This window comes from Periophthalmus magnuspinnatus, chromosome 23, assembly GCF_009829125.3.
Source record: "Periophthalmus magnuspinnatus isolate fPerMag1 chromosome 23, fPerMag1.2.pri, whole genome shotgun sequence".
Taxonomy (NCBI): Eukaryota; Metazoa; Chordata; class Actinopteri; order Gobiiformes; family Gobiidae; genus Periophthalmus; species Periophthalmus magnuspinnatus.
Window position 1 is genome coordinate 20,296,327 of NC_047148.1, and position 17,951 is coordinate 20,314,277.

At 40.4% G+C, this 17,951-nt stretch overlaps 2 protein-coding genes across 2 annotated transcripts; one reads left to right on the forward strand and one right to left on the reverse strand.

The window, feature by feature from the left end:
- Window positions 1–464: 464 nt before the first annotated feature.
- dhx29 (DEAH (Asp-Glu-Ala-His) box polypeptide 29) lies at window positions 465–9,677 on the reverse strand. The gene is made up of 28 exons (XM_055231442.1): window positions 9,349–9,677; window positions 9,074–9,144; window positions 8,873–8,986; window positions 8,669–8,798; window positions 8,460–8,596; window positions 8,225–8,365; window positions 7,928–8,054; window positions 7,655–7,819; window positions 7,418–7,583; window positions 7,039–7,159; window positions 6,581–6,961; window positions 5,453–5,719; window positions 5,224–5,367; window positions 4,552–4,728; window positions 4,341–4,481; window positions 4,131–4,272; window positions 3,923–4,043; window positions 3,761–3,845; window positions 3,389–3,477; window positions 3,163–3,291; window positions 3,013–3,088; window positions 2,676–2,900; window positions 2,452–2,588; window positions 1,886–1,976; window positions 1,516–1,812; window positions 867–998; window positions 699–795; window positions 465–632 (listed from the first exon to the last, which is right to left on the reverse strand). Exons 1-28 carry the CDS (start codon window positions 9,530–9,532, stop codon window positions 577–579), a joined length of 4,143 nt encoding a protein of 1,380 aa, XP_055087417.1. The 5' UTR covers window positions 9,533–9,677; the 3' UTR covers window positions 465–576.
- Window positions 9,622–17,799, forward strand: mtrex (Mtr4 exosome RNA helicase). The gene is made up of 27 exons (XM_033989402.2): window positions 9,622–9,814; window positions 9,993–10,133; window positions 10,208–10,274; window positions 10,339–10,401; window positions 10,480–10,592; window positions 10,665–10,839; window positions 10,908–10,998; window positions 11,065–11,189; window positions 11,274–11,372; window positions 11,499–11,619; window positions 11,708–11,839; window positions 11,963–12,042; window positions 12,202–12,312; window positions 12,812–12,913; window positions 13,747–13,872; window positions 14,160–14,310; window positions 14,387–14,559; window positions 14,653–14,721; window positions 14,795–14,920; window positions 14,991–15,101; window positions 15,176–15,364; window positions 16,603–16,766; window positions 16,843–16,948; window positions 17,127–17,183; window positions 17,260–17,422; window positions 17,495–17,599; window positions 17,689–17,799. The coding sequence occupies exons 1-27, from the start codon at window positions 9,714–9,716 to the stop codon at window positions 17,739–17,741; spliced, it is 3,114 nt and encodes a 1,037-aa protein (XP_033845293.1). The 5' UTR covers window positions 9,622–9,713; the 3' UTR covers window positions 17,742–17,799.
- Window positions 17,800–17,951: the final 152 nt, after the last annotated feature.

Genomic DNA, 17,951 nt, shown 5'->3' on the forward strand with positions numbered 1-17,951 from the left:
TGTGTGATTACGAGTCAAAGCATCATTTACACGTCATATATACAATATGTGTTCTGTGATGGAAACACTTCACTAAGATGAGATCTGTTTGAAAAATGTTCAGGTCTAATGCGATGTGTCGTAATATTTATTTTTAATGATGATTTATATACATGTATTGTTGTATTTTTACTTAAATATCAGTTTTTTTTCTTTTTTGTAGAAGCTCTTGATCATTTTGAACAATGCACAAAATAGAAATGTTAGAAATATTTACCTGGTCTTAAGATTTTGATTGTGACTGTTTAAATCTCAGGGTTCTGGGCCTCGTGCTAGTGTCATTTTTACCTGTAAAGCCAATATTATCATGTTACTGTAACCGAAAACCCTTCTGCTTTGTGTGGATTTCCTGATTTCTAAATATATCTGAAATAGTTTGAGAAAATGCACTATACATTGCACCAATAAACCAGATAAAACACGTGTATTTTCAATAGTTTATGTTTTTTTCTTCGCATTCCGACACCATATTATACATTCCTTTAAAATATTATGCATTAAGATTATTGCTGGCATGAACGGATTATTTTCCAGACGTCACTGTGCGTACTCGGATTTGATCAACTCCAAAAGCACCTGGATGGCTCTTTCATCTGTAGACACAAAAAGTCATTAAAAAACAGACGTATTTGTAAGTAAAAAGTCATATTTGTATTTACCTTCTAAATTCAACTTGGGGTTCTCCATCTTTTTCTCAAGCACAGCGTCCAAAAGCCGTCGGAGGTGCTTAAAAATGACACCGATCCGCACAGGAGCCTAATAAAAAGAGCGATTAAACCCGGTTGTACATGGATCAACACCCTTTAATCAACTGTTTGACCTCTGACCTGGAAGTGCATCCATCCATCCAGTGTAATGAGCCTCTCTCTGTGCTGAATATCTATGTCACCTCCAAACAGCAGCATCGGGAAGGGGGAAATCAGAGTCGTGTCCCTCAGATAGATCTTGGTGTATTTGACCTTAAAATGAAACAAGACGTAGCGTTTTATTTTTATTTTTTTAAGCTGACGGGATAAACAAGAGCTGAGAACCAGAAATAAGTCTAATCGGTGGTTATGTTTACAAAACTCTGGAGCTATCTGATGTGAGTTCATGCCTGCACAGGTGGAAAATATGCAAAAAGAGGGAAACAAAGCAGCACAGACATAAAGGAAGTCATTTAAGTCATTCTACTTTAACAATTTAAATCAAGGCTCAAAACGGTTCGGTTTAGCTGTGAATATGACTAATTTTATGATGATTATTTGTGATTTTTTATGTTTTGACTTGTTGAATTGTGATTTTAACGTCTTTCACTTTGAATTACTTAAAACTTGCTTAACTTAAACTTGCCTTGCCTTAAAATGTTACTCTAAAACTCCATGCATGCATGCATCTGTATACCAGATCTATTTACTGGGTTATTTGATTATATCTGGTCATGTAAATGCACGCAGTATTTTAGGCTCAGTATTTGTATATAATGTTTGCATATACCTTTTCCTGGTAAAGCAGCCATCCGTGCGTCTGTAGATTTCGGTTGACAGATGAGGGATGGACTTGAGCTTTTCCTTGCGGAGTTTCTACGGTGCAAACTAAACGCTCCAGCACATCCACCGACGGCGTGTACAAAACCTTAGCCACGCTGTCGTACAGACCAGCTGTCAGAGCCGCGTTGAGGATGGAGATCTGGGCTTTAGACAAAGTGCCGGCGTGGAGTTTGAAGCGAGGGGAGTGACGACATGACCAAAAACCAGCTTGCTCCATCATCTTCATCAGCTCAAGTTTCATATTCTGGAGAAAAAAAAACGTGAATTACAGTAACACAAGTTGGTTTATACATAGTGAAAGTAGAAATGCTTGTTACCTCTAGTGTAATCAGGGCTGTGCGACTGAGGAAGTGCTTTCTGCAGTAGGTCATTTCTGCTTTGTATCCCTCAGTTTGAGAGTTTTTCCACCTAAAAAAAAAAAAAAAAAATCAGCCTTATTTATAGAGAACTTTTCAAAAAATCAAAAAAAAAAAAACAACCTTCCTTGCATCTCATAAAATTGAGAAACTAATAATTTAACTTTAAGTGGAAAGTGCCTGTTTAAGCAGCTCTGTGAGATGAGCTGAGGAACACCCATAACAATCATCAGTTAATTACACATTCAGCACAGAGACATGTGTAAGAGGCACATGAGTGTTTCTCAAATGTGACGTGTCTTGGTCTGAGTGTGAAAAGGCTCAGACCAAGGCACGTTATCTCTTACTGCCCAAGTTGGATTTACATTTTAACAGGTAACCCTTTCCTAATTTTTGTAGCGTCTATCTGATGCTGTAACTATGTATAATTTTCAGCTAAGAGAAAACAAATACTAACGTTACACACTGAAACCCACTGACCCACACATTGACTTCCTGTGAGAAATTTAGAAAAACTAAAGCACTACCCAAGATAAGCGTTGTATAGAGTTAAGTGGTCAGAGTTGGCCAACGAAAGTGCCGCCTTCGCCAGGTTAGCTTCTTCTTTCCTGTTAATCGGTGTGGAGAATGGAGACTTTTCTGTAATGGCGGCAGCAATGGTGGCCTAAAAAGAATTACACATTTGTTTTTAACAGGTACATGTGTAAAAAAGTAAAGGTATTTATATTTTTAAAGTTTAAGATAAACATACAATTGGCTCTAGGCAGCCAAGAATGGCTCCATAGATAAGCATTTTCCCAATGTTGACATTTACTGGCAGAGAAGCGAGGTGGTGTCCCAGGGGAGTGAGCACATGACTGTTGGGGAGACACGCCCCGATCTTCCTCAGCAGATTAACAGCATTGTTTACTGACTGAGGCTGTGGAGGGTCCAGAGCTCGCCCTAAAAAGTCCTCTGGAGAGCCGTACTGGCATTTCTTTAAAGGGAGACACAGGAGAAAGATGGAAAATAGAACATGAGTTTGTTGAACAGAAGATCTGAAGCTTGAGTTTAATAGTGTACATACAGTACAGTAGTAACTAGTGTACCATAATATGCAGACAGAGCTCCTCGAGTGGGACCCGAAGTATTTCTGGTATTGAATAATCCATGAAGCTTTGGAACCTAAAACAAAACGCAGTGTGTTTTTTAACATTAAGCACAGTATGTTTGACATGCTTAATACCTGTTTTTAATACCTGTATTTTGGATAGAGTCTGAAGCAAAATCCATTCCGAACACGACCTGCTCTGCCCTGCCTCTGGAGGGCGCTGGCTTTGGATACAAACGTTTCAACCAGAGAACTCATTTGGCTGCTCTCATGATATCTAAGCAAAGATTGGGAATTTCCCCCCATATTAGTCTCATTATGAAATTCAGATTATAATAAAATAATTATTAAACAGTTCATAAACGACAGATTACTTGTTCTCCTTGGTTTTTCCTGTGTCGATGACAAAAACCACATCAGGAATAGTGACACCTGTCTCTGCAATGTTTGTTGACAGCACAATCTACAATAAGAAAACAGTGAAGTTATTACTAGACACTGCTTTGACCATATTTCAATCAGCAGTACTTTTTTTTATTTATTTATTTATTTGATAGGGACAATGCACATTAATGAACATCTGTTGTGAACAAATGTAAATATGCCGGATTATAGCTACAGAGCTAATTTACATCCGCAGTCCCCAGGCAGGTAAAGAGTACAACAAATACATCACATTAGTACAATATACAAGAGTTAAAAAGTGAGAAGTAGAGTAAAAAAAAAAAAAAAGGTAAGAAAAGTACCTTCCTAACACCAGCAGGAGGCACTATAAACGCAGCAGCTTGATCCTTGGATGAGAGGGTGGAATGAAGGGCCACAATCCTGTACCTAAGAACATTATGAGAGCAGAATTAGAGGGATTATTCAGAAGTTATTGCTACATTTTATAATTGCCGTTTGATTACCGGTTTTTGTCTCTAAATCTCTTGTCGGATAAAAGCAGGTCATGAAGCTGCTGTATGTGGGCTATGCCTGGGAGAAACACGAGAACAGCCCCATCTACTTCAGCAAACTGAGGTGATTTATCTTGTGTAAAATAGAAAAGGAAATCAACAGTTTAAAACACTGAAATTTAAACAGAACATTCAAAACAAGCGTTAACAGTGGACGTACTCAGATAGTCCATAAGGTCAGTCAGCAAGTCCATGTTGATTTTATTGGGATTCATGTGTTGAAGAACATGTTTAGTTCTGCTGCTGAAATGATCCAAGTCTGGACCAAGATCCCAGCTGGAGGAGTCCTTTATAATCACTTCCTTAACACATAAACGCACAAAGTTACGTTACATACAAAACATTATGTTCACAGCAGAATTAATTTTACCTGGTGCTGTAATGTCTTGCCCCCTTTTTGTGTGACTGAAATACTGACTTCCTCCTCCTCTTCCAGAATTTTCTGACTATACTCGGAGTCCTTTTCAAGAACATATCCCGTCTCCTCCACAATGTCTTCTAGGTGAAAGACCTAACACAAATTGGCCAATAATTCAAAATGTGTGTCAGAATGTAAAAAGAAGCTTGGATTTGATTCTTACCTCAACCGGGAAAGTCCTACCAGGGACAGTGATGATGGGGCAACGGTTAAAATAGCTTGAGAATTTGTGACAGTCGACAGTGGCGCTCATAAGAATAAGCTGCAAGTCAGATCTCCTCATAACGACATCTTTTAGAATGGTCAGGAGGAAGTCTGACTGGACACTGCGCTCATGAACCTGGACGAGCAAAGGGAAATACGCAGGAGGAGTTAATAAATAACTGTGAAATACTAGAGGGTGCACATAAAGTCTATTTACAATTTTAACATTTTATCACAATTACATTTGTTCTATCGTACTTAGTGGTTCTAAAAGTTTTAAATCACATTGCATTTTGTATTGATTAAAGACGCATCCTTTTGATTGAACCCCTAAGAAATGTCAACATCATGGTTTTATTGAGACAAATTTGGAAGGTAAAGATTTTGTGTATCGAACAAAGATGTGGGACATTACTGAACTAAAGCAAAAGATACAGGTGTAATTGCAGCCATTGATGAGGTTCTGCTACAGCGAACAGGGCAAGAAATCCAGTCGATGTGCTTCATGTGACTAATGGAGCCCATATAGAGGTGGATTAAATGAGGTAAAACACTTTGGAAACCACTACGTACAATGAAACACGTCTGATGAATTGCCTTTGTGATACATTTTTTAATTATTGAAACATACCTCATCCACTATAATGTGCGTCAATGAGCTAAGGAGTCGGTCCTGCTGAAGTTTTCTCAGTAAAACCCCAGTAGTGCAGTAAAGAAGCCGCGTCCACTCTCCAGACAAATTCTCCATTCGGATCTGATACCCACAAAGCGAAGACTAAAAAGAACAAATCATTTCAGTCAGTTTGTTTTCTCATTTTGTTTTCAAATGGCACAGCTTTGGCATATAAATGTTCTTTCACCTTCGATCCTGGCCCATCCTCACAGCCCAGTTCCTCACTCACTCTGCAGGCCAGGCTCATAGCAGATATCCTTCGAGGTTGGGTTACCACGATGTTGCACGGCTGTGGCTCTTTCCCTCCGGTCAGCATATGCTCCAATAGAAACTGGGGGATCTGAGTACTCTTTCCGCTGCCCGTTTCTCCAGCAACCACTACTACGGGATGGCGCTGTAAGGCCTCCAGGATATGATGCCGGTGTTGAAACACGGGCAGCATCTCCCGCTCCGCCTAGAAGAAGATCTCAACTGTAAGAAGGCTTTAACGCAATGGTTAAAGACACAAGTACCACCTAAGAAATGATTTAGCTTTCTGAGTACTTAAAAATAAGGGCTGTTACAAACCGTTCCTTGGGATGAAAGGAAGTAACACAATCCAGATGGCAAATGGATAAATAATAAGTGGCTCTTTTAATTATAAAGTAGGTAGTAAGTAAAGTAAAGGGTAAATGTGATAATAAAGCTAAAAAACAATGAAAGGAGTTCAAAACTGATGCAGAATAAATTACAAAGGACAATCAAAGCAATTACAATGTGGTAGATCATTATCAACCTCTAGTGGCTCAAAACACAACTACACACAGGCTTAACATTAACAATGAGACACGGCAACTGAAGGGAAGTTGTTGTCCATGACCCAGCCGCGCCGACGGGCAGTTATGTGGAAATTTTATCAGGGTGGGACACTGACAGGTGGAGACTGCGGACTGGTGGCGCGGGATAACGATGCGTCAACCAGTGGACGGAGAATCGGACCAGTTCAGCGTTCCTCCTGGGTTGCTCCACCCCTCAGAAGACAGGATCACTGTCAGCATTTTTGCACATGAAACAAAGGCACGTGGATAAGTAGACAAAAGGGGGGGCACAGGACGAGGCAGGGTGAGGCAGGCTCAGGCCAAGAGCCATAACAAGTTGTAAACAAGGATTAACCCAAAGCAGGACAAAAACGTGGCTTCAATTTACTCTGCAAAAAATTTTAACAGCCGAAAAATCCACGTATCATCTGAAAAAGCTTGTGTTCCCTCAGAGAGACGACTGTTTGAGAACCTGAACATTAAAGTAAATAAGATGCTATAAGAACAATTATATTTACCTGTAATTTTTGTGCCCGTAGTGATTTCTTCAGCCTTACAAACAGCTCTTTCGATGCTTCAAACGATGCAGTGGTTTTCCTTTCTCCTTCATTCTTGTCGCCTTTGCCCTTATGACAATCTCCTGTATTTTCTAAATCCAAGCCAGCCAAGTTTTCCCATGACTCCTCTGGCTCTTGGTCTTCCTCCCTGCCCACTGCTGATGGAGCCTGAGACGCAGCTTCTTGGTTTTGCTGCTGTTTGAGTTTGGCGAGGAGTCGTGATATGAACTGGTCTCTGGGTTTGTTGGCAGCGATTTGACTCTCCTCCTTCTGCTGTCGTTCACTGTCTCTCCACTCCAGCCACACATCTCTGTAGGTTGGAGGTAGTAGCTGATGCACTGACTAAACAAGGTAGATTTGCGTCATTAAAAAAGGTAAAATAGGTGAGGACGAACACTGTGGATCGGTTGAAACATTACCTGCCCTTTCACTAAGTTGTACAGTGCAAGCGTTGCTGCTAGATGCTGCGCCTGCATACTGTCCTCCGTCAAAATAGTGGGACAAACTTCAAGCACGTCATCCGGCCTCTGAATTCGTACTCTAATAAAATAAAACATAGTTATTCTTACAGATTTGTTGTTTTTATTCTCTGGTCGCCCTCGTAACAAGCAACGCCATTAACTTTGCCCAATGTTCAGACCCCAAACAGTGACATCTCTGAACATGAAGATACAAAATGGACTGATAAACTTTCATAATTGTAAGTTAATTTCAACATACAAGAAAGAAAGGAGACAAAAGCTCATATGGTGGTAGGATAAGACATTAACATTCACATAACTCTGAAGGAATAAATACCTGCATTTCCAGTATCGTCCAGCAGCAACCTTGTGAAAAGCCGGTGGGGGGCTCTTGGGGAGGTTCTTTCTGACCCAATCGATGAGAAATTGCTTTGGAGATTTTCCCGTCCAGCTGCGAGCCGTGTAATCAAAATTGCGTATATCTTTTGGCTCGTGCTTTTTAACTGCAAAAGACTTACTAAGATAAGTTGTCTATTCTTATAACAGCAACACAGAGGCAGATTTAGAGGCAAACCTTTTTCTGCAGGAGGCTCTTTTTCTGCCTTTTCAAACAAGTTCAATCCTAAATCTTCTTTGTCTTCACTGGATGGAGGCTTTGGAGCTTTGCTTTCTTTTTGGGGCGTATCTCTGACTTTGATAGCAGGGTTAAATACGGGGTGGCCCTCAAGCTGCTTCATTTCTAAAAAGAAATAAAACAATATTTCAGTTTTATAGACATTCAGTTATAAAGACATTTCATTGTCTTTATAACACAAGGCTACAAAAGTCTAATGACAGACATACAAACCTTGCTGTATGACACGTATTCTGTCCTGTGCAGTTCTTTGACCCAGCTTGTCTCCTTTAGTCTTAGCAGCTATAGCCATTTCTTTAGTGTCATATAGCTGAGCCGTGAGGACCAAATACCGATCATTCTACATACATAACACAGAAATAGAGAAACAGAGATATGAGGGGAAAAAAGTGAATGATGATGCTTAGATTGATGGTGAAAATGTCTCTAACAAATTTAGTAACAGTCAGTAATAGTCTTCCATTTCTTAGATGATAAAATATATTACAAATCGCAGCTTGTTACACTTACAGGATCAAATTTTTCATCCAGCTCAGGGTTACGTGAGCTTTTGTCTCCATTTGCCTCCTCCTCCTCCTCATCATCATCATCTGAGCTTTGATCTGCATACCTCAGGATCCAGTTTTTCACAGCAGCAGCTTCGTCCTCAACCTGATGAACACCAAAAAGCATAAATATCAGTTTAGTTCACTAGTAACAATAATAATCTAAGACAGTATTTCCATTATACCCAATAATAACATACCTTGGCTTCTTTATTAGTGTTCTGAGGTGGTTTAACACTAATCGTTGAAGGTTTCTGTTGAACCGGGAGCTGAAACTTGGGCCTGTTCTTTTGACTCTCCTCCTGCATTTGTTGGCAAAAGCCTCCTGGCAACTCATCTGTAGAACAATGTACAAGTAAAATACATGGTCACAAATGTCTACTAGACTTACTGACAGATATTCACTTACCATCTTTCAGATTGAGGCAAAGCCAATCAAGTGCAGAGTGAAGATCTCCTCCATAGAGCACACTACTCTTCATTGACTCCTCTATATGTTCCTTCTTAAAATTGAACTTTTCTAGGGCTATGTAAAGATCCTATAAACATGAAAGAGGTTTATTGAGATTTACTTATTGCTTATAATCATCTTGGGAATCTGGACAAATCTTACCAATAGTTTCTTGGTTGTGAGTCTGCCTGATATGGGTCCTTTGTCTGCATACTCCTGTCGAAAGTCATTTATCAGTCTAATGATTTTCTTCTCTAGGTCTGCTTGGATGGAAACCTGTGTTATGACAAGATAAGACAGATCTCATTTGGCAACACAGATAAATAAGGCATAGTGCAGATAAACCATAAATACAACACTCACTTTAAGGACAGACTTGTCAGAGGCTCCTGTGTCCAGCTGGGCCACATTTGCAAGACTGTAGTTTTTTGGAACTGTTGAAAAAAGGAAATCTTGTCATGACATGTGTTTAATGTCTCAAACCTCGCCAGTTTCAACCACTTTAGTGCCATATGAAATAAAATACTACGTGTTTATTGTTGTGGCATTGTTTACATGGAGATCAGATGTTAATCTGGAGTAGTGTGGACACTTGTTTGTTGACACTTTATAGTTTGCAAACAGAGAACACTGTGAACCTTTAGACTTGTTGTCCTGGGCTTGTTTGCTGGGTCTGTTGGATGTCTTCCCCTTCTGTTCCTCTGTGGAGGTGCTTCCTGAGGCTGGAGATGTCCTGGATGTTGCTGCAGGAGGAGCCGCAGGAGCCGCTGGAGGAGCAGCAGGAGCAGCTGCAGCCGCTGATTTCTTTTTCTTTCCGCCCATCGGCCCCGGGACAGACTTTTCTATAAAATATAAACTACAAATCACACCAAAACACAGCACCGAGTCAAACTGGAGGCTAACAGCAGACACCTCTCGTGGTTGACAGACTTCGGGTCCTTGCGGCTTCCGTAGCGGAAGACGCGCGTGGCCCGGTGCATTGTGGGTATTGTCCTGTGGCATCATGGCGGACGCGTTTGGAGACGGACTGTTCAGCGTGTTTGACGATGAACAACAAACAAATACCAGCAAAAAGACTCTTTTATCAACAGGCTCTGACACCGGGTAACTTAAGTCCACATGTCACATGTTACACGGCCCAAAATATCAACTTTAACACGGTTTAACTTCACTTAGCTTCACGTGTTTGTCTGTTGTTAGCTTTCAGCTAACGTATCCGTGATAAGCTTGAAAACGTGTCTTATATTTTTTTATTGTAATACGTTGGTCTGTGGACTTTCAGAACATCGTCAAACAAACCTGACCCTGAAGGGGACGCTGGTCCTTCTGTCCGAGGGAAGCGCGGAGGAGACACTGACTGTGCAGATGAAGAGCTGCTGGGGAAGAAACCACGACATGAAACTGTTTCCTCCAGTGAACTCAAGTAACTACGGAATTAATGTACGACAGTGTTTATATGTGCAGTGCATTTAACTTGTGTTTCTTATTCTGGTTCAGTCTGGCGGAACTTATGCCCCAGGTGAAGGTGGAACAGGTGGACACAGTTGAAGGATGCTCTCATGAGGTGTGGAAAGATGAACATGATTTAAAATGTGTACAATACTTAAAAGTAATTGTTGTTCTTGCAGGTTGCTATTCCTACCAGTGATGAATACAAGCCTCTAAGCCCTAGAGTTGGAAAAGCTGCAAAGGTATTGTGACATTCTGAATGGCTTATTAGTTTGTACTTTTGCCTTGTCTTGATTTGGGGCTTGTGGCTTGACTTGCAGGAATACCCCTTCATACTTGACCCCTTCCAACGTGAAGCTATTCTTTGCATAGACAACAACCAGTCTGTCCTTGTGTCTGCTCATACCTCTGCTGGAAAGACAGTCTGTGCTGAGTGAGTATTTCTGTTTGCTTGTGCAGTATTATTGTTCTGTTAAACTTCAACACGCCCTTGTTCCCTTTTTAGGTATGCCATCGCACTGGCACTTAGAGAAAAACAGAGGGTGATTTTCACAAGTCCCATCAAAGCCTTGTCCAATCAGAAATACAGAGAAATGTATGAAGAATTTCAGGATGTGGGTCTGATGACTGGTGACGTCACAATCAACCCCACTGCCTCCTGCCTCGTCATGACAACAGAGGTAAACTTTCCACTCGCATCGACATCCCAAGAAAGACGTTTGATTTTTGAATCTTTTTCCATGTGTAGATTTTGAGAAGCATGTTGTACAGGGGTTCTGAGATTATGAGGGAAGTTGCTTGGGTAGTCTTTGATGAGATCCACTACATGAGAGATTCAGGTAAAGTATTTAAAAAAAAAACGTTGTGTTTTACAGAAAAGATTAACAATTGTCTCTTATATTTAGAGCGTGGTGTTGTGTGGGAAGAAACCATTATTCTTCTACCAGACAATGTGCATTACGTGTTCCTGTCAGCCACAATTCCCAATGCCAGACAGTTTGCAGAATGGATTTGCTACTTACATAAGCAGGTAATAATCCAAATGATTCAACAAACATCATGCTTTAATCATTTATTCATAATATGTGGTAACTGTAAACCTTTGTATTTTTAGCCTTGCCATGTAGTATATACAGATTACCGTCCCACTCCACTGCAGCATTATATCTTTCCAGCAGGAGGCGATGGACTACACCTTGTAGTTGATGAGAACGTAAGTCTAGTTATCATGGTTTGAGACTGAAGTACACAATTATTTTAAGGTTCTTCTATCTACTTTTTTCACATATGTCTTAACCACAGAATAATTGAATAAACGTGGTTTGTCTGTGTCTTTTAGGGTGAGTTTAGGGAAGATAATTTTAACACAGCAATGCAGGTGCTGCGTGATGCTGGAGATTCAGGTGGCAGTGGTGGAGGAGGGAAGTGGGACCCCAGAGGACGTAAAGGAGGAACTAAAGGTTTGTCTTGGCGCTTGCTTTCATGTCTATCATTTACCAGCACTAATTATATTTTGATTTAATTGTCATAAATGTGCATTTTCATTAGGGCCATCTAGTGTGTTCAAAATAGTGAAAATGATCACGGAGAGAAACTTCCAGCCTGTCATCATTTTCAGTTTCAGCAAAAAAGAGTGTGAGGCTTATGCTCTACAAGTAGGAAAGCTGGACTTTAATAAAGGTATGTTTAACAGTTTTGCCCTTAAATGTTTGAATTATGATCAGAATATTAAAAGTAATCTCCTGGAAACTGCTTAACATATGGCCTTTTTATAATTGTCCCAAAATGTATGTTCTACTTCAGATGAGGAGAAACGTCTGGTAGAGGAAGTGTTTAACAATGCAATAGATTGTCTCTCCGATGAGGACAAGAAACTCCCTCAGGTACAAACTGCAACCAAAGTGTGGTTTCCAGTCTGTTTTAAAATACCCATTTGTTTGTAGTTTGCTAACTCGTACTGCATTTGGTGTCTCAATTGGTTCCAAACCTTACAATGCTTATCTCATCTTTTTGTTTGTTTTGTTTTTTTCATTTTATTAAAGGTGGAACATGTGCTGCCCCTGTTGAAGAAAGGCATTGGGATCCATCACGGTGGGCTGCTGCCTATTCTCAAAGAGACTATAGAGATCCTGTTTTCTGAAGGTCTTCTCAAGGTAAATATATGTTTGAATGTGACCTTTCCCCAGTCCTAACACTATACTTTCAGAAAATTTCATAGTACAGTTATTTGAGACTGGGTAAATACTTTGTCAGGTTGTTGGTTTCATTTATTATTATTGTAATTACTATTATTTTTAGATTTGTTATCGCTATATGTTTTATAGGAATTCCGGTTGGACTTTTTTACCTACTTACAAGTCCCTAAATTGTCTATCAAATAATCCCTCCAGCTATAACTATCCTTAAACTTACCTAAACCAATTTAGGTGGGAAGTTTTTGTGTATACCTTGTTACCACTTTTAATCAGAGTAAACAGAGGCTAAAACTACACAGGCCCATCTTCAGAGAGCTCAGCTATTTGTTTGTTCAGAAACAACTTCAGTTTGAATTGAGGGTCGTTTTACTAGGGGTTATCCCGGGTTAAAGGTCGGTTGTTGACAGTGTAAAATGTGTTCCTCAGTACCTATTGCATGTTTTTTTTTTCTCCTCAGGCCCTGTTTGCCACAGAAACGTTTGCTATGGGCATCAACATGCCAGCTCGAACTGTGTTGTTCACCAGTGCGAGGAAATATGATGGCAAAAGTCATCGTTTTGTAAGAACCCTCTTTTGTTCTCTTATATTAACAATTACTAATCAAAGTCATAATGGAAAGTGGACTGAAGGAAGCGTGGCTGTGTTCCTGCAGCTATTCAGTTTTTTCCAACCCCCATTAATCACACTAACCTATTCTTTCACACAGCAACATAGCAGCATCATACTTTGGCTGAAACTATGATTGAGCAGGCTTTTAGTTTTCTAGGCAGCATACCACCATTTACCACCAGGTCACCAGGCCAGGCCTCTGTGTCTGTTGGGAGTTAAAACTTTTCATCTCTATTTGTTCAGATGCCATAGTAACATCTGCTTGTTTTGTGTCACTTTGATGTTTTGGCAGCATGATGTTTTTGGAGCTGGCTTAGGTCTTTATAAGGTCCTAAAGCCCGGCAGCTCAAAATGCCACGTAAACAGATTGTTTACAAAAGCTGTAGACCGTGTGGAACTGCTATTTGTAAGCTGAAGACATGTTTAAGAAATGAAGATGAGGAGGGCTTTCAACTTTCTCTGAAGTAAATCGTGAACATCTGTTGGCTTGAATAGGACCAGAGCTCCACGCAGGCACTTTTACATAATCTCACTATGTTTACTTCACCCATCTGTGTAAGATCAGTTAATACTGTGACAAGTGCAAAGGTATAGATCAAATTTAGTCTTCAAAGTTCAGTGGAAAAATGCAATCACTATTTAGTTACATAATTACATTTATGATCAGAGTAAGGGATGGCGATAATATAACCTTTTGTTAGTTAATGGATTACTTGAATACTATCAGAAAAGCAGCCTTTTTCCACTTGACCTAACTCTTAAGCGTTTTGTCACATGCTCTAGATTACATCAGGAGAATATATCCAGATGTCTGGTCGTGCGGGAAGAAGAGGAATGGACGACAGAGGAATTGTTATATTTATGGTAGATGAGAAGATGAGTCCAGCTGTGGGCAAACAACTACTTAAGGTGTGTACTTTTTCCATCAACACCCAGTTATCAGTCATAAGAGCCTTATCAACAATGTGTGTGCGTACCTACTCCAAGAAAACATTTGTGCAATAATAAAAGTTGTCTAAAGGGAACATTGAGTAACATGAATGACAAAAACATATTTGTCTGTGCGTAAGAGGATTGTGTAAAAGCCCAACACCAGTTTTATAAAGGCATCTCACTTAAGATAAACTGCAAACCCTTACTTATAACTTTCACTTGCTAATAATATTTCACGTATTGCTTTTCATGGCGTCTCTCAGGGCTCAGCAGACCCTTTGAACAGTGCCTTCCACCTGACGTATAACATGGTTCTCAACCTGCTGCGTGTCGAGGAGATCAACCCAGAGTACATGCTGGAGAAGTCCTTCTACCAGTTCCAACACTACAGAGCTTTGCCCGGTGTCGTCGAAAGTAAGGGCATACTGTTTTGTGCTTGTAGTGTCTAGCTGTCTTTTCATTGAATTGCATTAAAACACTATCTTTGCAGAAATGACGAAGCTGGAAGAGCAGTACCATGCCATTGACATTCCCAATGAGGAGAGTGTTGTCACGTACTTTAAGATCAGACAACAGCTGGCTAAACTGGGCAAAGAAATACAAGAGTTCGTCCACAAGCCTAAATACTGCCTTCCCTTCTTACAGCCTGGTCGTCTTGTTAAAGTAAGAGCACTTTGGTGTACGATATTACCATTTTATACAGGATACTTTCATTTTTTTCAGTTTCAATTCATTTCGTTTTTGTTTTTTTTACAGGTTAAAAGTGAAGAAGCTGATTTTGGTTGGGGAGTTGTTGTTAACTTCTGCAAGAAAGCTAACACAAAGGTAAATGCAGCATGCAGCAAATGTTATGCAAAAGGTAACTATGATGTATTCAATTTTAAAATTATAATTTCAGTCAACTGCAGAGTCAGAGCCTTTGTATGTGGTGGAAGTTTTGCTGCACTGTAGTAAGGACAGCGTCAAAAATGCTGCAACGGAGGCTGCTAAACCTGCTGCTCAGGGTGAGACCGGGGAGATGCAGGTGAGTACAATACAATATACTGACTGTGAAACAATAGTCTGTGGTGTTCTGACGCCTCGGTGTTGTTCAGGTGGTGCCAGTGATGCTTCATCTTCTGACATCCATCAGCTCTGTCAGACTTTACATCCCTAAAGACTTGAGGCCTTTTGACAACAGGCAACTTATGCTCAAGTCCATCCAGGTATAATGCAGAAAGACTTCCTAATTGCCTTCCATTCATCCATGTCCTCAATGAATTCTATGTTTTGTCTTCAGGAGGTCCAGAAGCGTTTCCCCGATGGTGTTCCCCTACTTGATCCAATAGATGACATGGGCATTAAAGACCCCGCTTTAAAGAAAGTGATTCAGAAAGTGGAGGCTTTCGAGCATCGCATGTACTCCCACCCACTGCACAGTGACCCCAACCTGGAGTCCGTCTACTCCCTGTGTGAGAGAAAGGCTCTGGTGAGACATTGTTTTTGTATTATTGTACTTTGCCCTTATCAGATTAATATTGTTAATGTCACAAAATGTCAGAAAGCCACGGCACAAACTCAGGAAAAGGTGGAATTATTTGTCGGAACATGGCTCCTGATGATTTGATTCCGTGTAAACATGTACTGTACAATATCTAAATTCTGACACTTTCTGCAGAGGTAAAGATGACTTAGAGGGAAAAAACTCCATATTTAGGAGACAATCTGGTTTATATATTCTTTTAAAAAACGTACACTGTTTCTAAAGCTTTTTACACTCAATTCAACCCACATTTATCCTCCTATGGGTTAGTCTCTAAGCTCATAGTCATGTCACACCTCACAGTTTGTTAAACAAATTAGGTCACTCTGTATGTGACTCAACACTGGTCATCTCTGTTGCTCCACTCTGCCCTATGCTGTCAGTTTTGTGTGGAAACAAATGGATTCTGCAAAAAATATGAGTTAATAATAATAATAATACAGAGGTCTGGGAGCTTGAGGGTTCTGTGCAGTATCTTTCCTGTTCCTATACTGCATTTTTCTGGACTGAGATGTCTGATGTTTTTTCCTGGGATCTGCTGTAGCCACTGCTCCAGTTTGGGGGTCACGGTGCTGAGCGCTCCAATGACCACGGGCACCACTGATATCTTCACTTTCCTGGCCTTCTCCAGCTCTTCTTTGAGCCCCTGGTGTTTCTCTAGTTTCTCATGTTCCTTTCTCCTACTGTCCCCATCACCATTCTGTCAGTCTGTGTCTGGAAGTCCCTCATGAACCTTGGCTTGGTCGTTCTCCACTATCTCTGGAGAGGTTTCCCTTGACTTTGGGGTCTCCAGTCCATACTCTGCAGTTATGCGTTGGATTGTCTCAGGGGCCTCTTTGCAAAGCCTGCACCTTGGTTCTTGTCCCATGATGGTACCTCCAGCACCTCTTCTTCTGCACTCCACTATGAGACTTCGCTGGGGCCTTGTTCTTAATGTACTTATGGATCTTGGATGTTTCTGGACAATGGCTCTCACACTCACTAGTCCTCGGCCTCCTTCCTCATGGCTCGCGTACAGTCTCAGGGTGCCGGATTTGGGATGCAGCCCTACTCTGCACTTTCCGTTGTTGTGTATGTGGGAAAGAGGTATATTTTTCACTTAGCGTTGTAATACCAGAAAGCGTGTTAAAATTTAAGGCAACAGTTAACGCTTGCTTCAATTATTAAGCTTATTTTACTATTAGATTGCAGCAGATGTTCGGACGGCCAAGCGAGAGTTGAAAAAGGCTCGTACTGTTCTGCAGATGGACCAGCTCAAGTGCAGAAAGAGGGTCCTGAGACGACTTGGTTTTGCCAGTCCTTCTGATGTCATAGAGATGAAGGGACGGGTCGCCTGTGAAATTAGCAGGTATGTTAAGGCTCTTTTATATTCTTTTATATGCTTAATAAATCATGTAATTAAAAAAGATGAACTGTGTTTGCAGTGCTGACGAGCTCCTTTTGACCGAGATGGTGTTTAATGGACTTTTCAATGACTTAACCGTGGAACAAGCCACTGCACTGTTGTCCTGCTTCGTATTTCAAGAAAATGTATGAACATGTAAACACACAAACTATAAAAAAAAGACTTAGAGCAGCTGATATTTTATTATAGGATTCATACATATTGGCAGATTAATTTCTGTTAATGCAATAACTGGTAATGTGTGGTAGTTTTACTGTTTTTGCAATATATTTGGGATTACTGAATGATTTAATTATATTGCAGGCCAGTGAGATGCCCAAATTAACAGAACAGCTGGCTGCCCCCCTGAGACAAATGCAGGTACGATATGTCAAATTCTTCCAGATGGTGGAAATTGTTTTAGTTTATTTGTATTCATGTATATTCTTTCCCACAGGAGTGTGCAAAGCGTATAGCTAAAGTGTCTGCTGATGCAAAGCTAGAGGTGGATGAGGAGACCTACATGAACCAGTTCAAACCGCACCTGATGGATGTTGTGTACGCTTGGGCCAACGGGGCGACGTTTGCACAGATCTGCAAAATGACTGACGTTTTTGAGGGTAAACGTCTTATATACTGTTAAAGCCAGCCAGATGAAATGTGGTTTTTTATGTTAAACTTGTGTATTTTAGGGAGCATCATTCGCTGCATGCGCCGTTTGGAGGAGGTACTAAGACAAATGTGCTCTGCTGCAAAAGCTATTGGCAACACAGAACTGGAAAACAAATTTGCAGAAGGTAGGAAACTAATCAGCTGAACTACGACCAAAAACATTCCAAATCCGAGTATCCATGTTTGAAATGTCTGTGGTATTTGTCTTCTTTAGGGATTACGAAGATCAAACGAGACATTGTCTTTGCTGCCAGTCTTTATCTATAATGAGGCCAGGTCGACTTCTGAGTTCAAAATCTTTGCTTCAGTACAGTAAAATGCTTAGGCTGTGATTTTTTTTGTTCTTTATTAAAAAACACAAAATGTATAGTAATTGTCAAACACAATTTTCCAATGTTCGCTGATGTTAAAAAGTATGATGGCTTTACTTTTTATGTTACACTTTTGTACATATTTAAAATTTCAATAAACGTCTGT